The sequence below is a fragment of the Anomaloglossus baeobatrachus genome, chromosome 1 (genome assembly GCF_048569485.1).
Source record: "Anomaloglossus baeobatrachus isolate aAnoBae1 chromosome 1, aAnoBae1.hap1, whole genome shotgun sequence".
NCBI lineage: Eukaryota > Metazoa > Chordata > Amphibia > Anura > Aromobatidae > Anomaloglossus > Anomaloglossus baeobatrachus.
Window position 1 is genome coordinate 502135482 of NC_134353.1, and position 26591 is coordinate 502162072.

General features: G+C 43.9%; 1 protein-coding gene across 1 annotated transcript in view; it reads left to right on the top strand.

The window, feature by feature from the left end:
* ZCCHC7 (zinc finger CCHC-type containing 7) overlaps nt 1-26591 on the top strand; it is a 232265-nt gene that overhangs the window by 116278 nt on the left and 89396 nt on the right. The window contains exons 3-5 of the mRNA XM_075338648.1: nt 4439-4482; nt 20036-20161; nt 21851-22021. Of these exons, the coding sequence (XP_075194763.1) occupies nt 4439-4482; nt 20036-20161; nt 21851-22021 (341 nt within the window). The remainder of the gene's footprint in view (nt 1-4438; nt 4483-20035; nt 20162-21850; nt 22022-26591) is intronic.

The following is a 26591-nucleotide window of genomic DNA, read 5'->3' on the forward strand; positions in this document are numbered from 1 at the left end:
ATATATATATATATATATATATAGAGAGAGAGAGAGAGATATGTGTGTGTGTGTATATATTATATAAAATGATATACACAGTGTGTGTATGTGTGTGTATGTATGTATATATATATATATATATATATGTGTGTATATGTATATATGTATATAAATGTGTATATATATATATGTCCAACAATGTAGACCAGCTCACTCCTGTGAATCTCCAGGAACCTCAGCTGACCTGGTTAACTCCGTTGTGCCCGGATCAGGATGTAGGAGTCCATCCATACAAATGTGAACAGCAACAGAGCAAAGTCCAGCAATAACGTGTGTAATCCAGGATGCGGTTAAAGTTTTTATTTCTTTTTTTTCATAGATCCATTAAAACACAGTGGTCCAAGCAATTCAGAACAGCATTATCGCAGGAAAGTAGCGCAGATAGGACACGTCATTGCTGGACTTTGCTCTGTCGTTGTTCATATATATATATATATATATATATATATATTATATTATATATAAAATCTCACTATAATTAAAAAAAAGATATATATATATATATATATACAATTATAAAGTGATTTTTTTTATGTATTTAGCAAAACAATTATATAAAATTAAGAAAATATAATATCTTACATATTTACATACCGTAAATGTATGTGTGTATAATAAATAAATATATATATATATATATATAATATGCACATACATGCGCGCACACACACACACTATTTTATATAATTGATTTTGTAGATCTACGTGTGTGTGTGTGTCTTTTTCCTTTACTAGATATGTACTATTGACCTGTAGTTATAGTCATTATCTATAATGACCATGTCACGTCTTTACCTTTTTATGTTGTAGCCATAAATTGGCTAGGTTTTAGGGTTGACTTTGTGATCATAGCTTACTTGATAGAATAAATGTTCTTGAATGTGATATTGTGTTAACGTCTCCCTTAAATAGTTTTCTACCATTGACTTATTGTCAATAGTAAATTCTGTCACCGTATGTCCTATTCAGTCAGGAGAAGTATGGCCAATAAGGTTGCCTAGATCTATAGATATCCAGGTTATAACGAGCAGTGGTGTAGGAACTTCCAGTAATGCTCTATCCCACACCTGCATGTTGCATGTAATATAACTGGTGTACTTGTATACATATATCCAGCCATTTGTCATTTTAGCTCTCCATAGATGTGCATGGAATAAAACCTCATTGATTAACAGAAGTTACTAACCAGCATAATCGCATAATAACTGACTCATTATCAATGGCTTCTCATTTTATGCATTTCATGAAAGAGCATTACTGAAAGGCTTAAAATTAGATACGCCCGCACTCCTCGCACTTATAACAGAGAACAGACAAAACAGTTGAAAAACAGATTTCTGGATTTAAAGAAAAAGTGGGAAGCATAATAATTGTTGGTCCGACTTCGTGTGCAAGTGTCACTCACCCACGGAATGTTGTAAATCACTAGTAAGGACGTAGTGAGCATATAAAGCTGTTGTGGTGGAAGTGACTTGTAGGCAAAAGTGCCTACACATCTTTTCTACACACTTTCGCTTGGCAATTCCAGATATAAAGCTTGCTCTACAGAAGGGCACAGTTTGCGGGAATCCTATTTGCCAGCGCCGGCATTGTTTTGTTTTTATTAGCACTGGTTATTGTAGCACCCGCTCAATCCCAGTAGTCGTTTTTCATGGAACCCTTCCAGTCCAGTTTAGAAACAAAGGTGTTTTAATTGAGTTGAGCTGTGTAACTTTGTAGCTCCCCATTGTTTTACCATGTACTTTTCTGCAGTGATTACATGAGGTCACTGCCCCCAATTTACACAGTGTTGTGAATGTCTCTCTGGTGCATAATAATGCAAGCATGAAAAACAGATTTTTGGCAAGCGTGGGGCATTTAGCCGGGCATAACTGTTATGGCGTGCCCTGAATCTGCCTAACAGAAAAGCGGCTTTACTCTTCCATCTGTAAGAAGTCATTTTTAGATCACTATTTAATTTCAAGAATTTTAATTTTAATAGGTATCAAATAATGCTGGTCACATCAAATCATACCGTTGTGTTTTTCACTGCTATTTTTTCCCAGGTTGCTGTTTTATTGAGATCACACAAGAACATTTTCTGTGGATGCTTAAAAGGAAAGATCTCGTTTACCATAGTTCTAAAAGGGTTCTCCCACAAAGTACACAACTTTTATAGCGAAATCCAGACCATTATCACCTTTTCTTAGTTTAAACATATTAAAATGATAAAACCTAAGATTAAAATAATATGCACCTATACCCTGTTGTAAATAAGTAAAAAGCATTAGTGCATATAAATACATATCATAGGGTACTTAGTAATCACTGGTTTTTGATCAAAAAAAGCTTAATGCCATGTCACCGCAATAAGGTGTACCCAATTGGGATGGTACCTACACTCTCTAATGTTAAAACCTTATCATGTGTCACAGCAGACCTCAATGTGAATAAGGGCAAAGTGTAGTTGGGTCCCGACTATGGACACCGAGCCATGGAAAGCACTATAAGGCCATGTGCCCACGGGATATCGTACCTGCGGACTTTTCTGCAGGTATTTCCGCATGTTCATGCAGCAACTCCCCGGAATCCGCAGCTATCCATTGCTGCGGTATTTCTGCGCAATTGTTGCAGTAACCTGCGGAAACAGTGCAGATTTCGTGTGGAATTCCTGCGGATTTCCCGCCCTGTATCTCCATAGTGGAGGAGCGGAAATTCCGCAGATAATTCCGCATGAATAATGGACATGCATTTACATGAGGCTGTGGGAAATCCGCTGTATTTTCCGCAGCCACAAATACCACAGCATTGATACAGCACTCCCCAAATCCTATAGGATTTATCTGGACCCGCGGATTTATCTGGAAAATCTAGAAAATCCGCGGTTACTTTCTCCCGTAAGCACATGGCCTAAATGAAATGCCCAGCTCAGTGGAAAGGGGCTACACACACCCTAGTTGTATTGAGTACAAAATCAAAACCCAAGGAATGAGCCAGAGTAGGAGTTGGTATACATTATTATTATTATTATTTATTATGCAAATTATAAGTGCATGTTCACACTGGCCATTAAACAAACAAAGCCTGAGATTAAACAATCTGGATATACACCCTGCTGTAAATAAGTAAAAAGCAAGTACATATACATAAATAACATAGGGTAATTAGTAAACACTATTTTTGATCAAAAAAGTGTAAGGCCATCCCTCCACGACAAAGTGTACCCAAATCGGGACGGTGACTATACTTTCTAGTGTTCAAACCTTACCATGTGTCAGAACAGACCTCAATGTGAATAAGGGCAGAGAGGGACTGGGTGTCTTTTGGTTTCACATATTAAAATTATACCTATATCACCAGTTATTCCGGAAATGAATATCACTCCCTGATGTTTCTGTTGAGTACACTTTTCGGCGTCCAACTCAAACGAACGATGATAGCTGGTGGCTGTAGTTAACTTTCTGTGTTGAAACAAACCAGTTCTAACCGGTGTGGGTCCTCAATAGTCGCTAATCAGTTTGCAATTTAAGCATGTAGAAATAAAACTTAGGTCGGTCCAGCCACAAGTTTAATTTCGAAGTTCCCCAATTTATTCCTGCGCAGCCTGTTACTGCCCTGGAGAGGGGTGGATGGGGATAGAGGGGGGTTGGAGGGGATTCAGCAATAAACTAAACATGGGCAGTACTATGTGGTGGAAACACTCCAGGCGTAAAGGGTGGTTTACATGCTGCGATATCGCTAATGATATATCGTCGGGGTCACGTCGTTAGTGACGCACATCCGGCGCCGTTAGCGACATTGCAGTGTGTGACGCAAAGGAGCGATGATCAACGAGCGCAAAATCGTGAAAAATCATTGCTCGTTGACACATCGCTCCTTTTCCAAATATCATTGCTGCTGCAGGTACGATGTTGTTCGTCGTTCCTGCGGCAGCACACATCGCTTTTGTGTGACACTGCAGGAACGACGAACATCTCCTTACCTGCGTCCACCGGCAATGAGGAAGGAAGGAGGTGGGCAGCATGTTCCGGCTGCTCATCTCCGCCCCTCCTCTGCTATTGGACGGCTGCCGTGTGACGCCGCACAAACCGCCCCTTTAGAAAGGAGGCGGTTCGCCGGCCAGAGCAACGTCACAGGGAAGGTAAGTCCGTGTGACGGGTGTTAGCGATGTTGTGCACCACAGGTATCGATTTGCCAGTGACGCACAACCGACGGGGGCGGGTACGCTCGCTAGCGATATCTGTACCGATATCGCAGCGTGTAAAGTACCCTTAAGTCTCCTACTGAGATTATTTTAGGAAATGCATGTTTATATTTCTGTTAGAAAGTTTTTTTGACTTTTAAAAAGTGACTCTAAATTGTGGTGTTTGCAACACTATTAGATTGTCTAAGCTAAACCAATCTGTGCTTTCTACAGGTGACCCTGGAGTGGAATGGTCTATTATTGAGAGAGATTCAGAAGTGAGTACAAAATTCAATTGGTAAAAATCTATAAGAAGTGATAAACAGTTCTTCTCATACCCTGAGCATTGGAAATAAAATCTGTCATGTTATTAGTCTTCATCACAAGAAGAGAAAACAATCTAGACTGAATTTTGAATACGAAAGCAATTATTAAGAGGCTAAAATGTAACTTTTATTACTATATTCATAAAAACCTAGATTAGGTATATGAGTAACCCAAAGCTCCTCGGTTCAACAACACTCGTTCGGGCAATGACCATATGATATTAGTTTTGGTAACCGAGCAAGCCTATAAAAATATATAACAAAATTATCAAAAAAAGACAACAAAAATATTGAGTATGACTATTTGACCCAGATAATGGACAGTGGTCCAACAGGTGAACAAAAAAATAATAAAAACCCTCAATATAAACAACCAAAATACTATATCATTGTCCTAAGCAAAATGTATGGGTCTTTCCGTTTTCAGACCATCACTGACCCCATATACCATTTTAGCCTCTTAATAATTGCTTTTGTATCCATATATATATATGTGGCTCCCCTCTAAATTTGAGGATTGCTGTTTGACTAGACTGAATTTTGGCACAAAAATTGTTTTGTTTTTTTTTAATGTATGTTTACTGTTAGAGGTTTTATTATATAGTCTATATACTAAAATACACCTACGCAGTGGTCATGCATTAACAGCTTGGCCATGGGAAGACTTCTGAAATCAGAAGAACATATGTGGCTTTGGCATGGAAACATCATTTCACCCTTGCTTCAGACATAGAAAAACAGTCAATAACCAGATCCTAAATAAATTAGCTGAGTTTCTACCACCTAGTAAAGTAACTTCATCGGAGCTTTAATAATATATCAAAACTATAAAATCTAAATATTACAATCATTGGACAATTGTAAATGCCAAAAGCGGAAGGTGTTTTTTTTTCCTTGGAGAGTGAACAGTTGTCTTTCTGGAGCTACATCTTTTGCGGCCTATAAGTTCCAGTTATTCATACATTGCTGCAAAGTCAAAACCCGTTTTGGAAATTGGTGTTTACTATGTGCGTTTTAAACAGAAGATATCTTATTCAGCAAATCGGTTTTACAGGGTACCATTGCTCAAAATGTTACTTATCACTAGAATTGAGCGAGTACCTAACTATTCATACTATACTCATAACAAGTACTGTCTAACACTCACGTATTCATTCCAAATAGTGTGTGCAATGCAAGTCAATGGGGAAAAGCTCGCAATGTAACGAGTAACCCGAATGCTGTGCTATTCACTATTCACATGAATAGTATGAATTTGGGTTACCTGTTACTTTGTGAGTTGTCCCCATTGACTTGCATTGCACACGCTATTCGGAATGAATTCGCGAGTATTAGACAGTCCTCATTATGAGTATAGTACGAATAGTTCGGTGCTCGCTCAACCCTAGTGCTCACCACACTTGCACTGACTGCCTCTTTGTCCCAACTAATGATATTTGTATATGTTCATTATCAAGTTATTCTGTCTTTCGCTCTTAATAAATTCAGAAGTTTGATTTTTTTTATTGTCCCCCAATGATTAATAAAAAAAAAAGTAGAACTTTTTTCCCAAATTTTTTTTTCTATTTTTTTTTTTATAGCACAGTGCATTGCATTCTGGTTTCAGTCAGGATCTTAGTATATTTTATAAGAATAGACTCTCTTAAAGAAGCAGTCCAGAGAATTTTTTTTTTATTTTGTCCATGTTCCCCCCACTTGATTTTTTTTTTTTTTTTTTTTAATCACACGCAGGACCTATTTTATTTATAATGAGGTAACATCTATGCAGTTCAGCCTCCTATTTTCTTCCAGTCTGCCTCCATCTTGATACATATATTTCGCCCTGCTGTTTAGTCCTCCTATGCTTCTACCCAGCATCACAGGCTGCTACAGCCAGCACCATCTTTGCCTCCGGTTGTACCTCTGTGATTAAACTACTTTCTAGGTATTCCAAACTGCATTAATATATTGTAAGTATACAGTGAAGAAGCTAAACTGTGATCTCCTCCATTATAAGGCTATGTGCTCATGGCGTTCTTTGCGGAATCTTTTGAAGCGGTTCCGCTCCAAAAGACACTATTGAAAGACTCTTCCTATTCATTCCTATTCTAAAACCGCTTTCTGGTCAAATATTCAGTGTTTTGAGGTGGTGGGGGGTTTCTCCTACTTCAGGTTTTCAGAAATGAAAAATGCCTGGTGTGAGAAAGCGTGCATTGTCATTCTATACTGTCTCTTGATAGAAAATGCTGCAAATTTGGCTCTGTCCAATCAAAAGGCAGCAAAAAACCTCCAAAAACACTGGAAAAAGTATTTAAAGGGAACCTGTCATCAGAAGTTTAGCTTGAAACCTAAAAGTTTCCCCCTCTGCAGCTCGTGGGCTGCATTCTAGCAAGGTTCCTGTACTTTTTGTGGCCCCTTTTAAACCAAACTAAATACTTTATAAACTTGTACCTTTTGCTATGTAAATTTTGTAAATCGTCCATGGGGGCCGGCTCTCTGCTGACCGTTGCTGTTCCTCCAGCAGATTTACGCCGCCCCCCCCCCCAACGCTGAATTTCGTATCTCAGGACGCAGCCCGTGGTCCCGCGCATGCGCTGTGCGACTGTAGCGGGACTGTGCACTGTGTGCACGTGTGACCACTGGTGACATTTTGTGCAGGCACAAGGTTATGGGCGGCGCTGTGAGTGTCATCAGCAAGTGCCGCCCATAACCTCGTGACCGCACTTTCCCCTCTTCCTCCAGCGTTCTGCGCAAGCGCTTGCTGGCCAGATGACCCGACGTCACCTCTTTCCCATCTTGCCCTGCTGCAGGGTAAGATGGGAAGGAGGTGACGTCAGGTCATTTGGCCGGCGAGCGCTTGCGCAGAACGCTGGAGGCAGTGGGGTAAAGCGCGTCCACGAGATTATGAACGGGCACTTGCGATGCAATCACAGCGCCGCCCATAATCTCGTGCTTGTGACACACGTCACCAGCGATCCTGGCGTGGGCGGCACCTCGGGCGCAGTGGGCGGCGTCCTGATGGATGAAATGGAGCGTGGGGGGACGGCGTCAATGTGCTGGAGGAACAGCATCGGTCACCAGAGAGCCCGCCCCCATGGACGATTTACAAAATTTACATAGCAAGAGGTACAAGTTTATAAAGTATTTTATTTGGTTTAAAAGGGGCCACAAAAAGTACAGGAACCTTTCTGATGACAGGTTCCCTTTAAAACCACTCCAAGAAACGTTTCAGGAAATTAAACATTTCTAAAAATATTTCCTGAAGTTATTTTCATTAGAATTTTTTTTTGTAATCGTCTCATAAAACGTCATAAACACATATTCTTTTTTTTTTTTTTTTTTTTTTAAACTTTGAATTTTTATTGAGATTTTCAATTTGCGTTTTTCATACATAAAATAAAACATAAAATTCACAATTCTTATCGAACCTAGACAAACAATGACAGGACAGGTGAGGAGGGTTAGGAGGGGAGAGGAGGGAAGAGGGAAGGTTTTCAAGAGTCCATGCTCCTTCCATAGGACCCATAGGCCTCAGTCTCACAGATCCTCCTGTCCCGCAAAGTAGTCCCATGGTGCCCACACGGCCTGGAAACGGTCAACTGTGTCATGCAATAGTGCCGTGAGATGTTCCATGCGTCTAACGTCCAGTAATCTATACATGAGGCTCTGGAGTGAGGGCGTCCCTGGCTGCCTCCAATTCTTTGCAATTAAGCATCTGGCCGCCGTAAGGATGTGGGACAAAAGCTTAGAGGCCGTTTTTCCCAATCCCCCATTCCTAAGACCCAGAACATAGATCAGGGGATCAAGATCAACCTCTATATATAGTACTTTATGGATCAACCCCCTAACCCGCTCCCAGAAGGGGACTATCCCTGGACAGGACCAGAATATGTGCAGAATGGTGCCCCTGCCTCCCCCGCATCTCCAGCAACAAGCCGGTATGGAGGGGTCTATGCCATGAAGGAAATCTGGAGTGTGGTACCAAAATAGCAAAATTTTATAGGTATTTTCCTTATATAGTGTGCATATTGACGTCTTGGCGGCGTTTCCCCAGATTGCTGCCCATTCCTGAGGAAGTATCCGCCTTCCCAATAGAGACTCCCATTTCCGCATGTATGGAAAAGACCCCTCGGGCCCCTCCCGTGACTCAGAAAGCAAAATGTAAATTTCCGAAATTAGTCCCTTAGTATCAGTGCCCCTTCTGCAAATTTTCTCAAAATCTGTGGGAATCGAGGCCCCTGCCCTGCCAAACAAGGAGCCAGCCAAGTCTCTGATCTGCAGATATTGGAAAAACTCTCGATTAGAGAGAGAGAGAATTTATCTCTAAGGTACTCAAAGGAATGGATCTGCATTGTACTTCCATCTATAATGTCTGCAAATCTGAATAGACCTGCCTTGAGCCAGGGGTGCACCATGTCCGACTCCAGACTGCTTGGGAGGAAGGGTTGGTATATGAAGGACACCAGAGGGGAGCAGGGGGATGCCAAAGGAAATCTTCTAGTGCAAAATGCCCAGAGGTCCCTAGTGAACTGCATCGGTCCAAGAAGAGGGGGGGGCGAATCACACCGGGCCGGGGGCCACAGGAGCGTGTTTGGATGTATAGGCGCCAGCCAAAGTTTTTCAATCTCAGTCCACCTGTTGTATGCCCAAAGGGACACCCAACAGGGGATCCTCCTAAGATGGGCCGCCCAATAGTATTTTAGGATGTCTGGGACAGAAAGCCCCCCCCTGTTTCTCCGAGCCATCAACACCTCCCTGGCCACCCTATGACGTTTGTTACACCAAATAAATCTAAGGATAGCTGCCTGAAGGGACTTCAGCTCCTTTATTGGTACCTTAACTGGGAGGGTTTCAAAGAAATATAATAATTTTGGGAGCAAGCTCATTTTAACCGCCGCAATGCGCCCCATCCACGAAAGAGGGAGGGGCAACCACTTGCTCAAAAGATTTCTCAGCTCTCGGAAAAGGGGGGGGAAGTTAAGGTTATAGAGGGAATCATAAGTAGATGTGAGGTTAACCCCCAGGTACTTGACCGCATCTGTCTTCCAACGAAACTTAAAATTCAAACGCAGGTAATCCAGGGCCACCGGGTCGAGATTCAAGGGCATTGCCTCCGTTTTGCTGGAGTTGATCTTATACCCCGAAAGGCTCCCGTACCTACCCAAGGTGCACATTAAAATTGGAAGGGACACATGGATGTTAGTAAGTGTAATGAGCACATCGTCGGCAAAAAGCGAGATTTTAAACGGTTTATTCCTGACCAGGACCCCCGAGATGTCTGGGTTGCTCCTGACCGAGGCCGCGAGGGGCTCTATGCATAGCACAAAAAGGAGGGGGGACAGGGGGCACCCCTGCCTGGTGCCATTGGAGATGAGAAAAGGCTTAGAGATGTGGAGGGGGAGTTTGATAGAGGCCGTAGGAGCGCTATACAGGGACTTCAAGGCCCGCATAAAGCCACCCGAGATCCCAAAGACCTCCAGTGTCTTGAAGAGAAAAGGCCACGCAAGGCGGTCAAAAGCCTTCTCTGCATCTAGACTCAACACCAACGCCTGTTGCTTCGTCCGATTTCCCACATCCACCAGGTCTATGACCTTCCTGGTGTTGTCACCCCCCTGACGGCAAGGGACAAAACCCACCTGGTCTTTATACACGAGTTGGGGCAACCATCGATTAAGCCTGGCCGCCAAGAGCTTGGTGAACATCTTCAAATCGGAGTTCAAAAGGGCTATTGGTCTATAATTAGCACAGTCCAATGGGTCCCTGGGTGGCTTGGGCAGGAGGATTAAATGGGAGTGTAGCATGGATGGAGGGATAGGGTCACCCTGAAGGAAAGAGTTAAACAAGGCGGCCATGTGTGGGAGGAGCTCCGCCGCAAACACCTTGTAATAAAAATAAGTAAAGCCGTCCGGGCCCGGTGACTTCCCGCCAGGCAGGGCTTCCAGAACTTGCTCCAGTTCCTCTGTAGTAATCTCTTCATTCAAAGCCGCGGCTGCTCCGCAAGGCAGTGAAGGGAGCTCAAGGGCCGAAAAATAGTCCCCAAGTGCCCCAGCCCCGCGCAAAGCCATGCCCGGGGGAACCGGAAGGTTATAAAGCTTGTTGTAGTAATTGAAAAAAATGTCAGCTATTGAAGCGAGGTGATAGTGGATAGTGCCCTTTTCGTCGCGCAGAGCCTGAGGGCATGAGGATGTAGCGCGCTCCTTAAGCTGCCTGGCGAGTAAGGTATGAGCCTTATTACTCCTTTCATAGTATCTTTGTTTGGAAAAGGTTAGCAATTTTTCTGCTCTGCCAATTGCCAAGTCTCTCAACTTTTCCCTAAGGCTGATGACTCTCCTAAGAATAGTCAGTGATGGGGCAGCCGCCAGTCTCCCCTCCTGTAGCTTAAGATGGGCCGTTATAGAGTCCCGCTGACTTGTGGCATTCTTTTTAGCCCTGGCGCCCTCTCTAATGCATAGTCCCCTCATCACTGCCTTGTGAGCTTCCCAGAGTGTTGCCGGCGACGTGACCGTGCCCGTGTTCAACTGAAAGAATTCGACCAGTTGCTTATTTAAAAAGGCCCTAGTGTCGGGATTTTTGATCAGAGATTCATTAAGGCGCCAATGCTGAGGCCTAGGTCGAGGACCATCTTTCTTGAAGTCCATTATGAGTGGGGAATGGTCTGACCACGTAATGGATCCCATCTCCACCCGCTCAAGACGCCCCAGCAGCTGTGAGTCAATGAAAAAATAGTCTATTCTGGTGTGCGTCTGATGCGGATGCGAGTAGAAGGAAAAGGCCTTCTCTCCCGGGTGGTCCACCCTCCAAGCGTCGTATAAAGCGCCTGATCTAATGAGCCTACGAAAGTCCCGGGACAAATTTTTCAAAGCACCCGATGGAGGGTGTCCACCCACAGAGAGTCTGTCGGCCACCTCCGAAAAGGGGATGTTAAAGTCTCCCCCCAACACCGTAGAGGCCGGTGCCAGTCCGCCTATCAGATCGAGTATTTTCTTAAGAAAGCGTATCTGCCCTTCATTAGGTGCATAAATGTTGGCCAGTATGTGCGGGGATCCCCCCAGTTGGCCCTCCAGAATCACATATCTACCCTCTGGATCGCAGTGAGAACCCGTAATTTGTAGAGGACAACTGGAGGATATTAAAATAGCAACTCCCCCCCTCTTGGAGCCCGAGTAAGCCGAGTAATGGATGGGAAAGCGGTGGGACGCAAATTTGAAAGTGTTTGATTCCACAAAATGTGTTTCTTGGATAAAGGCTATGTCTGCACCTGATGTTTTCAGTTCCTGTAGCAGCAATTTCCTCTTACGGGGTGAATTCAGACCTTTTACGTTAAGAGAGATAATGCGGGTCATATCTAAAACTTAGAAGTAAGAAAAAGCTAATGGCACACCTATACCGTCGGGGGCATGACTTCCCCTGTGAAGCCGGCCAGAGGAGACGGTCCATACGACAAAGGGCCGCAGCTCCCAGGGACTCTAGAAGGGGTGGTACCTGAAAGGACACATAAGGAAAAAACATCGGGGAGGGGGGAAGACAAGGACAAACATAGAAATGAACATGAATTAAGAACATTAACCAAAATGCATAAACCTTAGGCATAGATTCCCGGGGGGTAAACCCGGAAGGGAGAGACCTAGAGGGAGGTTCCCCAACCCGTCTGGGCTGAGAGAGCCACCCACCTCACTCCCCAGTAGCCCTCCCACGGGGCTCAGTCCAGTGGGCACGGGCCCGTGCCTAAAGGAAACAAGGGAGAAAAAAAAAAAAAAAAAAACCTCAACCACTAACTCCAAGTAAGGGGACCGGGCTCCCTCCAACCCCCCTACCCCCCACGGCATCATTGTGGCTACAGCCCCCCCTTATGCAGCTCAACAGACCCAGAGGGCCGCAGATGACACAATGGACAGTCAGAGGCTTGCTGTAGAGAGAGTCACAGTATCACAAAGCATGCTCAGCCACTGGAACTCAGAGGGTATAAGAAATAGGCACCAACCAGGTTAAGGAGTGTCCTCAACGGCGAGCCGGGGAGGGGAGCGACCCGCGGCCCCTACCTCCTCTCCCCCCCAAAGCCCCACGCCCTCCACCCCTCACCTTGGACCACACGGGAGGGGGCGGACCTTCCAACCTTTGCAAGTCCCAATCTGGGATACAGACCGCTGGAATGGCCAATGCTTCACAGAACAGAGTAGTATCTGCTGGAGTGCGAAGGGTCGCAGATTTACCCCCTCTGCGCGCTGTTAGTGCAAAAGGGTAACCCCAGCGGTATGGAACCTGGTGCTCCTTCAGGCTCGTGAGGAGGGGTTTGAGGTGCCGCCTTTTCTGGAGTGTGATGCGAGAAAGATCCGGGAAAAGCTGGATTTCCTTGCCATTGAACACAGATGCCGTGCGCCTCATTCTAGCCTTAGCCATGATCAGTTCTTTGGTGGAGAAGTCGTGAATGCAACAAATGATGTCCCGGGGTTGGGTGGATACATTTTTCGGCTGTAAAGCCCTGTGTGCCCTGTCCAGCTTGATGATGTTAGAAGGGGGAGCATCCAACACTTCATTAAAGATGGATTGTAGTATGGAGTTTGTGTCCTCGGGCCCATCTGACTCTGGGACCCCCCTCACACGGACATTGCAACGGCGTCCTCTGTTGTCGAGATCCTCTACGTGAGACTGCATATCCTCCATAATTTTTTGTTGCGATGTTGCCAGTTTGTGTAATTCTGATACATGGGATCTGGTGATGTCATGCTCTTCCTCCAGGGATTCAATTCTGCCAGACAATTGCTGCAAATCTCTCCTCACTTCAGCTATTTCTGACCTGCAAGTTGCTTTAACCTCATGTATGAGGCATTGAAAGTCCTCTTTAGAAGGAAGTTTACTTATGAAATCATGCATGTCCTTATAGAAGGTGTCTGGCCCTTTAAGGTGAGCACCTGCAGTAATAGACACTGGAGTTTTAGTCTGGTGCTGGGGAAGCTGGGAAGGTTGATCTCCACACCGAGGCCCAGAGGGGGGAAGCAGGCTGCTCTGTTCCCTGATATTACCAGCTGTGGCTGCAGTCCCTTCTCCCGGCAGTGGGGAGGGCTGCCCCCCGACCTCCACCTTATCTCCCACAGCCACTATGTGCTCCTGGGCCTGCTGCTGCTGTGCCTGAGGATCCGATGCAGTGCAGGGCTGCTGAGCCAAGGCATCCCCTGTTGGAACTGCTGCAGAGATTCCTCCACTCCCCCCTGTGTCCCCGCTCACCCACTCCTCCTTCTCTTGCTGCTTAGCAGGCCGGGCTAGTGCCTCCATTTCCCCTCCATGCTCCTGGAAAGATGGCGTCCGGGCCTCCCCTGGACCCTGTTCCAGGCCCAAGAAAGTATCCAGCGCCGTGGTGTGCAGCGGGGGGGCCACCGATGCCTGCTGCGATGGTTTAATCCTCCGTGGTCCCATCCTGAGAGCCGGTGAGTAGGTTTATGCTTATGATAAGTGCTGATTTAGCTGAGGGTCAACAGGAGCTCCTCTTCCCCACGTCCACTCAGCTCAGCATCCTGGACACGCCCCTCATAAACACATATTCTAACTGTATGACAGGAGCCATGCAGTAATCATCAGTATATATGATATTTGCCTCTGTCCCCTTCCTCTCAGCCCCCAGAACTTCTGTGGTACAGTCTGTAACATTTCATCATACATGCACTTTTGGTGACCCCCTTCAGAAAACATTAAAGGGAATCTTTCAGCAGGTTTTTGCTACCACATCTGAGAGCAGCATGGTGTTGGAATAGAGACACTGAGTCCAGCGATGTGTCAATTACTGTGTCTGCTTAATGTAGTTTTTGTAAAAATCCATTTTCTCAGCAGTTGAATATCACTAGAGGACTAGTAAACCTGCTACCACATAGTCCAATCATGCACCACCACAAATTGACAGCATTCGGCCTACACCAAAAGCTGCCAATCAGTAATGTAGTGGGGGTTATACAGAGATCAGCACTGAGAGAACTGGTAGATCTGCAACAGATTAAAACAGTTTTTAATGAAAACCACAGCAAGCAATCCAGTAAGTGATACATCACTGAAATCAGGGTCTCCGTCCCTACATGATGTTGCTCTTAGATGAGGTAGCAAAAACCTGATGACAGATTCCCTTTGTCATGTAGTTCCCAGGGTGTCACATGACAGGACCAATAAAATAAAGTAATACTGACTATTTTACATACTGTGGAAGTAATTAAAAAAATATATATATCTATACTGCTACTTTAATTTTACAGTAAAATAAGAGTCCCTGATAAGAAAATGTTGCTTGTGTGAATATAGGCAACTGAAATCTAGCACAAGCTCTCCGATACAGCTCAGGGTCCTATGGAGAAGACAGAAGTGGTTGATCACCATAAGGAGTTGTTTTTCCATGTAACTGGGGCTCCTATGGATGCCCGAGTTACAGTATAAAAAAAATGAGCAATAAAGAAAACAAAAATTATTACCAGAGATCTTTTACGATGTTTTGGTAGATAAATTATAATATGAATAACGCATCTAGAAAAGAAAAGTAGTAAATTATGAAGTCCCCATGGCACCCCCCAAAAATTAATTCATATTTTTTTCTTATAAAATACATTTTGCTCCATACATTTAACAAAACACCTACAGATATTAGTTATCTAATTAATCATGAAAAGCTGAAGAAATCATTCATCCGGTTGCATAGTGATAATCATGAACAACCAAAAATGTCTTTGGCCTATATTTGTGGTGAAAGAAAATAAATAAATATATATATATATATATATATATATATATATATATATATATATATATATATATATATATGTATATACACATATATATCTATATATATAATTGCCTTAGTCTGTCTGTCTGTCTTGCTCCAAAATGACGTCATTACAGTGACAACCGTCGCATTGGCCACTCGGCTCGGCCTGGCCCCGCCCCCTGCACGGATTGGCCACTTGCCCCGGCCTCCCGCACGCATTGGCCTTTCTGCCAGGCCCCGCCCCCCGCACGGATTGGCCATTTGCCCCGGCCCCCTGCACGCATTGGACGCTCGGCCTCGCCCCGCACCCCGCACACATTCCCCGAACCCACACGGAGACATACCCTTGCGTTGCTGGCATCGTGCCGGAGCCGGCGTATGCTGGTAACCATGGTACACATCGGGTAACCATGGAAACCACTTTGCTTAATTACCCGATTGTGTATCTTGGTTACCAGCGTATGCCGGCTCCCTGCCCATTCAGATCGTTGGTCTCCTGCTGTCAAACACGCCGATGCGTGCTGCACAGCAGGAGACCAACAAACAAAAAATGAACCAGCACTGTCGCTTTGAATAGTTACCTGATGTGTACCATGGTTACTAGCTTCACCCCGGCTCCCGGCACACGTGTGCCGGAGCCGGCGTACGCTGGTAGCCATGGGACACATCGGGTAACTATGGAAACCGCTTTGCTTAGTTACCTGATGCGTACCATGGTTACTAGCTTATCCCGGCTCCCGACACACGTGTGCCGGAGCCGGCATACGCTGATAACCATGGTACACATCGGGTAACTATGGAAACCACTTTGCATAGTTACCCGGGCCCCGCCCCCGCACACTTTGCCCGCTCGGACACGCCCCACACACTGTACCTGCTTGGCCACGCCCTCGCACACTGTGCCAGCTCCGCCACGCCCCCCGCACACTGTGCCAGCTCCGCCACGCCCCCCGCACACTGTGCCTGCTCAGCCATGCCCCCCGTACACTATGCCTACTCGGCCACGCCCCCTGCACACTATGCTTGCTCGGCCACGCCCCCCACACACTGCCCACTCGGCCATGCCCCCCGCACACTTTGCCAGCTTGGCCACGCCCCCTCACACATTGGGCACCTATACACCTCCCCCAAGGACTACTCTACCTATTATACTCCTCTCTCCCCAGGACTACTCCTCCTATTATACTCCTCTCCCCCCAGGACTACTCCTCCCATTATCCTCCTCTCCCCCCAGGACTACTCCTCCTATTATACTCCTCACCTCCAGGACTACTCCTCCTATTATACTCCTCTCCCCCCAGGACTACTCCTCCTATTATACTCCTCTCCCCCCAGGACTACTCCTCCTATTATCCTCCTCTCCCCCCAGGACTACTCCTCCTATTATCCTCCTCTCCCCCCAGGACTACTCCTCCTATTATACTCCTCTCCCCCCAGGACTACTCCTCCTATTATACTCCTCACCTCCAGGACTACTCCTCCTATTATACTCCTCTCCCCCCAGGACTACTCCTCCTATTATCCTCCTCTCCCCCCAGGACTACTCCTCCTAATATACTCCTCACCTCCAGGACTACTCCTCCTATTATACTCCTCTCCCCCCAGGACTACTCCTCCTATTTTACTCCTCTCCCCCCAGGACTACTCCTCCTATTATCCTCCTCACCCCCCAGGACTACTCCTCCTATTATACTCCTCTCCCCCCAGGACTACTCCTTCTATTATCCTCCTCTCCCCCCAGGACTACTCCTCCTATTATACTCCTCTCCCCCCAGGACTACTCCTCCTATTATCCTCCTCTCCCCCCAGGACTACTCCTCCTATTTTACTCCTCTCCCCCCAGGACTACTCCTCCTATTATCCTCCTCTCCCCCCAGGACTACTCCTCCTATTATACTCCTCTCCCCCCAGGACTACTCCTCCTATTATACTACTCACCTCCAGGACTACTCCTGATATTATACTTTTCTCCCCCCAGGACTACTCCCCCTATTATCCTCATCTCCCCCCGGGACTACTCCTCCTATTATACTCCTCTCTCCCCAGGACTACTCCTCCAATACACACACACTGCACAAAACATACCTCCCCCCAAAACACACACACCCCCACACGAGCCACGCAACACACACACAGCGCTCCACAAACAACGCACACACAACGCAACACACAAAGAACCACCGCTCTCACACACACATCCCCACCCAGACAACACCCAGAACATTTACATCGCCATACACAAACACTTGGCAACTACACACAACAACATCTATCTGTCATATATATATATATATATATATATATATATATATATATATATATATAATATAAACAAAAATCATACATTAACTACACAAATTCTAAAATACACGATGCGTTAGAATCGGGCCACCTTCTAGAATATATATATATATATATATATATATATATATATATATATATTTATGTATGTATATATATATATATATATATATATATATATTATATATATATAATATATTATACACACTCTGTATATATATATGTGTGTGTATGTATGTATATGTGTATATATATATATATATATAATAATAATTTTTGGTTATTCATGTTTAACCTTCACGACCGGCCGATTTTTCGCTTTCCAGGTTTTTTTTTCGCCATTATTTTTCTGAGAGACGTAACTTTTTTATTTTTCAGTCAATATGGTCATGTGAGGGCTCATGTTTTGCGGAACGAGCTGTACTTTTAAATGAAACCATCAGTTTTACCATATAGTGTACTAGAAAACGGCAAAAAATTTCAAATGCAGAAAAATTGCAAAAAAAAGTGCGATAGCACTATGGTTTTTGAGATATTTTATTCACTGTGTTCACTATATGGTAAAACTGATGTGTGGGTGTGATGCCTCAGGTCAGTGCGAGTTCGTAGACACCAAACATGTATAGGTTTACTTTTATATAAGGGGTTAAAAAAAAAATCAGAAGTTTGTCCGAAAAAAGTGGCGCACGTTTTACACCATATTCCGTGACCCGTAGCGTTCTCATTTTTCGGGATCTATGGCTCAGTGATGGCATATTTTTTGTGTCTCGTGCTGACGTTTTTAACGGTACCATTTTTGCCCAGATGCTACGTTAAGATCGCAAAAGTTGTGGCGACAAAAAAACATCGTTTTGGCGTTTGGAATTTTTTTGCCGCTACGCCGTCTACTAATCAGATTAATTGATTTTATATTTTGATAGATCGGGCGTTTCTGAACGCGGCGATACCAAATGTGTGTATATTTTTTATTTTTTTAACCCTTTAATTTTCAATGGGGCGAATAGGGGGTGATTTGAACTTTCAGGTTTTTTTGTTTTTTTTTTAATTTTTTAAAACTTTTTTTTTTACTTTTTTTTTTAAATTTTACTAGTTCCCCTAGGGGGCTATAGCGATCAGAAATCCGATCGCTCTGCAGTATCTGCTGATCACAGCTACAAGGCTGTAAACAGCAGATACGCTCTCTTTCTCTTTTGCTGTGCCGCTGGCACAGCGAAAGTGAAAGCAAGTCAAGTGTAGTACAGGAGTCATCACATGACCCTGTGCTACCATGACAACTATCGGAAGTCACGTGATCGCGTCACGTGACTTCCGGTATCGGGCGGTAAGTAAATGTTTTCCGCGATCGCGCTTATAATGGTGCTGTCACATATTGACCGCGCCATATAAGGGGTTAAACGGCACGAGCAAATAACGATTCTGCTCCTGCCTAGCAGGCACACATCTCAGCTGTGAAAATCAGCTGAGATATGTGCCGATCGCAGCATGATGCTGCCGGCAGACCGGGGCAGTAACGTTATGACCGCTAGGACGTAATTTTACGGCCCGCGGTCGTTAAGGGGTTAAATATGTATATATATGTATGTATATAATATATATATAATATATATATATAATATATATATATATATATATATATATATATATATATATATATATATATATATATACCGTGTATATAAGAAAATGATGGCTGCTGAAAAGAGACCGACTAATTTTCAGAGGTGAATAACTGCTTTTAATTTGGCCTCTGTGGTACTGTTGAATACAAATATAATTTTGCAATTGCAAAAGTCAATAAATGACAATTACATTCTTTATATGTTTCATATGCGGTACTATGTGACTTGGATTGCACCGACACAAGCAAAATGAAAACTAAATGATGTGCTACATACACAACACCATATACCGTATATATATATATGTATGTATGTACGTATATATGTGTGTGTGTGTGTGTGTGTGTGTGTGTGTGTTATATATATATATATATATATATATATATATATATATATATATATATATTATAATGCTAGTAAATTTGCAGAGCTGTGCTCTTAGAGAAAGGAGAAATGTGACGTTATTCCCATTAGAGAAAAGGATAATAATCATTTCAGGCAGTGGTGGTTGAACCAGTTACATGAAGCTGCAATAAAGGATGGAACATATATGTAGGGTCCCAAAGCAATGATTGGGTAAAATCTGTTCATTTTCAGGTGGTGATTATTAGTGATGGCAAATAATAAAATATTCAGGTTCGAATTATTGCTGCATGTCAATGGGGGACCTTAAAAATTCCCAGAAAAATGCTCTGCTTCCCCATTGACTTGCATTAAGCTCGTTATCCGTGACAAATACTGAAATTGCACTAGGTATTTGGTTCAAATAATCCAAACACATATTTTTTTATGATTCCCCCATCACTAGTAAATTATATCTTTCATCATCCATTAAGTTATTAATCTTTCACTTCTTTCCCACATTAAGTCTCAGATCACAAACTTTACTCCCCTACGACGGTCCAAGCTCCGCTACTATCCAGAAGATAAGAATGTTATATGCAGAAACTGTAACAATCGCGGACATCTGTCAAAAAACTGTCCAGAGCCTAGAGTGAGTATTAAGCTACCTAGATGTAATATTCAAGATTATCATGTTATTTTGTATGGTTATCATCGTGCTATGGACAACTCCTAATAAACCCGTCCACTTGATCGGTGCAAAAAATAAATAAATTCTATCGGGTCATGTGAAAAAACTATGATGTGTTGACTTTATATTAAATGGTCATTTCTTATTAATTGATCATTTTGGATTACGACTCTTAGAGATGCGGGAATACACCTTATTGTTTTAGCCATTGTTATCAATAACTTTTTTTTTTTTCTCCTCGGTGTGAGTTATTGTGATTTTATTTTTTCATTGTCTTGGTAAGCAACTTTTTCCTAGTATATTCTAAATCCCAGTATATTACTTTACAAACTTCTTTGGTTTGCTGGTTAAGCCAGCCCCCTTCTCTATAACAGCCAATGCATAGACAATGAAGGAGGCTGGTTCAAAAGGAAACTACTGTTAAGTAACCTTTCAAAATATGCTGTCACATGTATATCAGGAATAAATCTATTTCTGGCCATTATATTACTTGTATCCTGCAATTTCACTAGCTTTACCTTCTTGAGGCTGCATCTACTGCAATTGACTTGGAGCTGGGTGGAGCAGACTAGCTGCTATGGTGCTACCTATAGATATAACACCCCACAGAAAAGGATTCCTGCTCTTAATTCCTTAGTTAGGCTGCTTTCACACATCCGGTTTTTGCAGTGTTGCCCAATCCGGCTCAAAAACCTATGCAACAGATGCGGCGCAAAAAACTGATCCGTTGCATAGGTTTTCCCATGCGGCCCGTCCGGATGCGGTTTTTGCCGCAGGACGCCGCATCCGGCGTCCATAGGCTTGAATTGTAAATCGCGCCGGATCGGGCGCGATGCGTTTTTTTCGCTGCACAAAAAGACGTGCCGGGCAACATTCCATCCGGCCAACGCATGGGCTAAATATGCCGCATCCGGCAAAAACCGGACGCAACGCAAGGCCATGCGGCACAATACGGCGCTAATGCAAGTCTATGCGGGGAAAAAACGCAACCGGCGGCAAAAAAAAAACGGTTGCGTTTTTTCTGCAAAGCGCGGTATTGTGCCGCTCAGCAAAAACCGGATGTGTGAAAGCAGCCTTAGCCCTCAGACAGAGCAGCATGGAAGTTATTATACAGCAGGGCTGGGCAGTATAGTATAGATTCCAGCACAGAGGTGAGATGAGACTTGTTAGAAAGCTCAGCACAATCTTTCTGTGTTTTCTTCTTATTTCCTCATGCTGCTCTTCAATCTTCTTTCCCCTCTCCCTTTCTGGTCTTGGAAAATGGTGACACAACCCCCAAATTTTTTTTTTTGTACAAATGTCTGATTTTATTTTATTTTCACCATAAAATAATTCTAAACCATATCCATGTTTTTTTTTATCACTGTAATTGTATTGATGATGTCGTAAACTAAAATTGGCCACGTCGCAAAGGGGTTAATTTTATCAGCATTATTTTCCCCTAAACTTCTGTTATATAATCTGGGCATGTTACCACTAAAATAGTGTATGCATGTCTCTGCATCCGGCATTGAATCAGTCATCGTCGACTTACTGGGCATAAAATACACTTTTCTTGTAAAGCCTTTCTACTTGTTAGTAATTGCAAAATCCCTTTTTAGTTTTGAATAATGATTATAATGAATATATTTTTTTATTTCTTTTTACCAGAAACTGCCAGCATGTTGCCTTTGTGGTAGAAGAGGACATTTGCAATACCATTGCCCAGACCCATATTGTTCAAACTGCTTTATGCCCGGTCATACCCACCAAGACTGTGCTGAGCGACCTCATTGGCAGAAAAAGTGTTTCCGCTGCTGTATGATTGGCCATTATGCAGATGTAAGTGGTAATATTTTGCTTTCTACCTATTCAACTGGTTTATTACAATGTTTACCTTTTACATTTTTACAGTGCAGAGTACAATTCCTTCAGTCAATTAGACCTTTCTGCTGTCAGAACAATTTTTGCAGATTTTTCAAACACAAAACCTGAATTTTTCCTTAATCTCTAACTGACATTGGGTGTACTGGATACATCATGGCTCATGTTGGTGTAATCACCACCAGCTTCTGCGGTGAGCCAGCTGTGAGTCCCGCACATGTCTGCTGATTTGTACAGCAGAAGTGCGGTTATCAGACGCAGGTGGATCTGTGATCCACCCGCACCTGTTAACACTTTAGATCGCGCAGTCAAAATGTAACAGAACGATTTAAAACGCCACAGTGGGTAACGCAAACTTACCCATTGCCATCGGAAGCCCCGTGATCACGAGCTGATGGTTGCCAAGGTAGCACAGGGTCATGTGATGACTCCTGTCACTATGATGACTCTCTTCCTGTTACAGCCGACAGAGCGCTGGATGTAACAGAAGACGAGCATTTCTGCTGATCGGAGCGATGCAGCTCTGATCAGCAGAGATGAACAAGCGATCAGACTGCTGATCCTTATAGTCCCTTAGGGGGACTAGTAAAGTAAAGTAAAAAAACAAAAGTTTAAAAAAAAAAAATGTAAAAAACTTAAAAGTTCAAATCACCACTCCCATTTGCCCCATTTGAAAATTAAAGGGTTAAAAAAATTACACATTTAGTAACGCCGCGTTAATAAATGCCCGATCTATCAAAATATAAAATCAATCCAATTGGTAAACTACATAGCAGCAAAAAATTTTCAAACATCATAACGTTTTTTAGTCCTTGCAAATTTTGCGAAAAGTGCAGTAACAGGCGATCAAAATGTAGCATCTGTGCAAAAATGGTGCCGTTAAAAATTTCAGCTCAAGACGCAAAAAATAAGCCATTACTGAGCCCCATATCCCGAAAAATGAAAACACTACAGGTTGCAGAAAATGGCGCAAAGAGTGCACAACTTTTTTTCGACAAGCTTCTGAATTTTTTAAAAAGTAAACCTATACATGTTTGGTGTGTACGAACACATACCAACCTGAGGCATCACACCGGCACATCAGTTTTGCCATATTGTGAACAAGGTGAATAAAATACCCCAAAAACAATCGTGCAATCACACTATTTTTAAAAAATGTTTGCGTACTTGGAATTGTTTTGTCATTTTCCAATACACTACATGCTAAAACTTATGGTTTCATTTAAAATTACAACTCATCCCACAAAAAAGCCCTCATATGGCAAGATTGACAGCATAATAATAAAAAAAAAAGTTACGGCTCTCGGAAGAAGGAGAGCAATAAACAAAAACGGAAAATCGTCCGAGGGATGAAGGAGTTAATATTACACCCTTTGCTAGGAGATTGGGGGAAATCTAAAAGCACTGGCCCATCTTTAGCCTGCTTATCTCTCCATTAAATCATTTTTTTCAGCACTAAGAGAGCATTATATATTATGATTACTGGTGGTGGTTTTATATTGGGAGCGCACACGCATGTCCAATCCTAGATACATTATTGAGCTGTTAGTAATAACACGACCGTTTGGAAGAACCAAGAATTTGTGTTTTCTTTTGTATTGCTGGTAGGTGATGTGATATGGTGTAGTTCAGTGGTATACACCATGATAACTTAACTTGTTGTCTTTCTCAGAGCATCAGCATCCCAAATCTAGTAGTTTGTGACATAAAAGTCAATACACCAGACGCTATATATAGCATCATCTTCACCAGAGAGCTGACACTTACAATAGAGGACCGGAACAGAACCAAATTTCCCATATAGATATAGGAACGGAACCAAGCTTAATGTATAGAACCAAGCCTAAAGGGGTAGTCCACTACTTGTACAACCTTATCTCAAATTGGCATGTTTTCACCACTAACATTTTATACTCACCACTGTTCTAGCGGTGTCGGCACTTGCTGTCCCAGGGTTCACATTAGATTATGTCACATAAGCCCTGTACCCCATAGACTCTGGCTTCACTCTTTCTGCCTTCCAGCATATTGGACATCAAAAGGAAGTGAGCGGGCAGGCGCAGCTCTGACTTCTTTGTGATGTCTAATTCCAAAGATGGGGAGTATGATGTCAGCACTGATTGGATGGAGGGCTCACTTGACATAATCTAATTTGAGCCCGGAAGAGCGAGTGCTAACACCACTGGAACGGCGCCAGAACTGGAGGAGTATAAATGTTATTATTTTACTCCTGCAAACACGCTGATTGAGACTTGTTACGAGAAGTGGACAGCCATTTTAATACTTAAAGACAAAAGCAGAAACAAGGGTTGCTACAAACATTACATATATACTGGAGTGGAACTAACTTACTGTATAGATACCAAAACAAAGATGATCTTACCACATAAATATGGGAACAGAAACAACCTTACTACAAAGATACAGAATCAAGGTTACTACATAGATACAGCAACAGAACCAAGATGAATACATAGATACTGTACCAAAACTATGCTGACTTCTTATTTCTGAACCAAGTTACGGAACAGAACGAAGCATGTTACATAGACACATCAGCAAAACCAAGGTTACTACATAGATAGGGGAACAGAATTGTGCTTTATACATAGATTTGGGAACAGAACCAAACTTAGTAGGCATATATAGTCATATAAACTTAATACATATGTTCAGGAACAGAACTGAGCTTAAGGCCTAGAACCAAGAACAAAACCAGATGTCCAAGAAAGTACGTGGCTTCAAATTTTCATATTCTCCTGATAGTTTTGCCTAATTCATCAAACAGCATGTTGTGTTGACATAAACTGAACACAATACAGAAGTTACATACTGATGCTCTTTTGCACAAAACCTTTTTATAAAATTGTGTGCAAAATTTATTTTCTCCTAGAAAATATATTCTGATGTTATATTAGGATGCTGTTAGGTCTTGGCTGTTTTCACACCGTGCTCATTTAGTTGGCTCATGATTGGATGTAAATTGCCCATAAAGTGGTCCTGAGATGAGCATCATGGTTATAGTTACATAGATATAAAAAAGACCTAGGTTCACAAAGTTCAACCTTACGCCACCTATTATATATTTTGTCACTTAATTATCTATAACCCACAATGTTGTGTGTACTGAGGAAATCAGCCAGCCCTTTTTTAAAAGCTGTTATAGTATCTGCCATTACTACCTCTTGTGGTAGGGCATTCCACAGTCTGACTGCTCTAACTGTAAAGAACTTTTTCCTGTTTAGCTTCCGGAATCTTTTTTTTTCTAAACCTGTAATTCATGTAGTCCTTTGTATTGACCACACATGTATTTATACATATAAATGAGATTTCCTGTGAGTCGACTTTTTTTCTAAGGGTACTTTCACACTTACATTGTTTTGCTTCCGTCACAATCCGCCCTTTTGGAAAACAGCGGAATCCGTTAACGGATTCCGCTGTTTCCCATAGACTTGTATGGATGACGGATTGTGCCAAAAGGACCTGCATTGCTTCCGCTGGGCGACGCGCCGATGCTTCCGCCCAGCGGGAGGAACGCAGCATGTAACTTTTTTTGAGCAACGGAATCCTCAGGATTTCACTGCGCATGCTCTCTCTGGCTCCCTGCACCCGTAACCAGGGTAAATATCGGGTAACCAAGCAAAGTGCTTTGCCTAGTTATACCCGATATTTACCCTGGCTACGTGTGCAGGGAGCCCGACACTTCCCCGCTTGGCTCCGCCCCCTCCCGCACTCCACTCCGCATGTATACACACACACACTCACCTGTCCTCAGCGCCATGGCCCCGCTCGGCTCCACCCACCCCGCACTCCGCGCCCCGCACACATTCTCGGCGGTCGAGCGATCAGCTGAACACTCGACGGCCGGTTACTGGGAGCGATCAGCTGATCACCCGGCGGCCAGCTGCAGGGAGCGATCAGCTGATCACCCGGCGGCCGGCTACTGGGAGCGATCAGCTGATCACCCGGCGGCCGGTTACTGGGAGCAATCAGCTGATTACCTGGCGGCCGGCTGCAGGGAGCGATCAGCTGATCACCTGGCGGCCAGCTGCAGGGAGCGATCAGCTGATCACCCGGCGGCCGGCTACTGGGAGCGATCAGCTGATCACCCGGCGGCCGGTTACTGGGAGCAATCAGCTGATTACCTGGCGGCCGGCTGCAGGGAGCGATCAGCTGATCACCTGGCGGCCGGCTACTGGGAGCGATCAGCTGATCACCCGGCGGCCGGTTACTGGGAGCAATCAGCTGATTACCTGGCGGCCGGCTGCAGGGAGCGATCAGCTGATCACCCGGCGGCCGGCTACTGGGAGCGATCAGCTGGATCACCCGGCGGCCGGCTACTGGGAACGATCAGCTGGATCACCCGGCGGCCAGCTACTGGGAGTGATCAGCTGATCACCCGGCAGCCGGCTACTGGGAGCGATCAGCTGATCACCCGGCGGCCGGCTACTGGGAGCGATCAGCTGATCACCCGGCGGCCAGCTACTGGGAGTGATCAGCTGATCACCCGGCAGCCGGCTACTGGGAG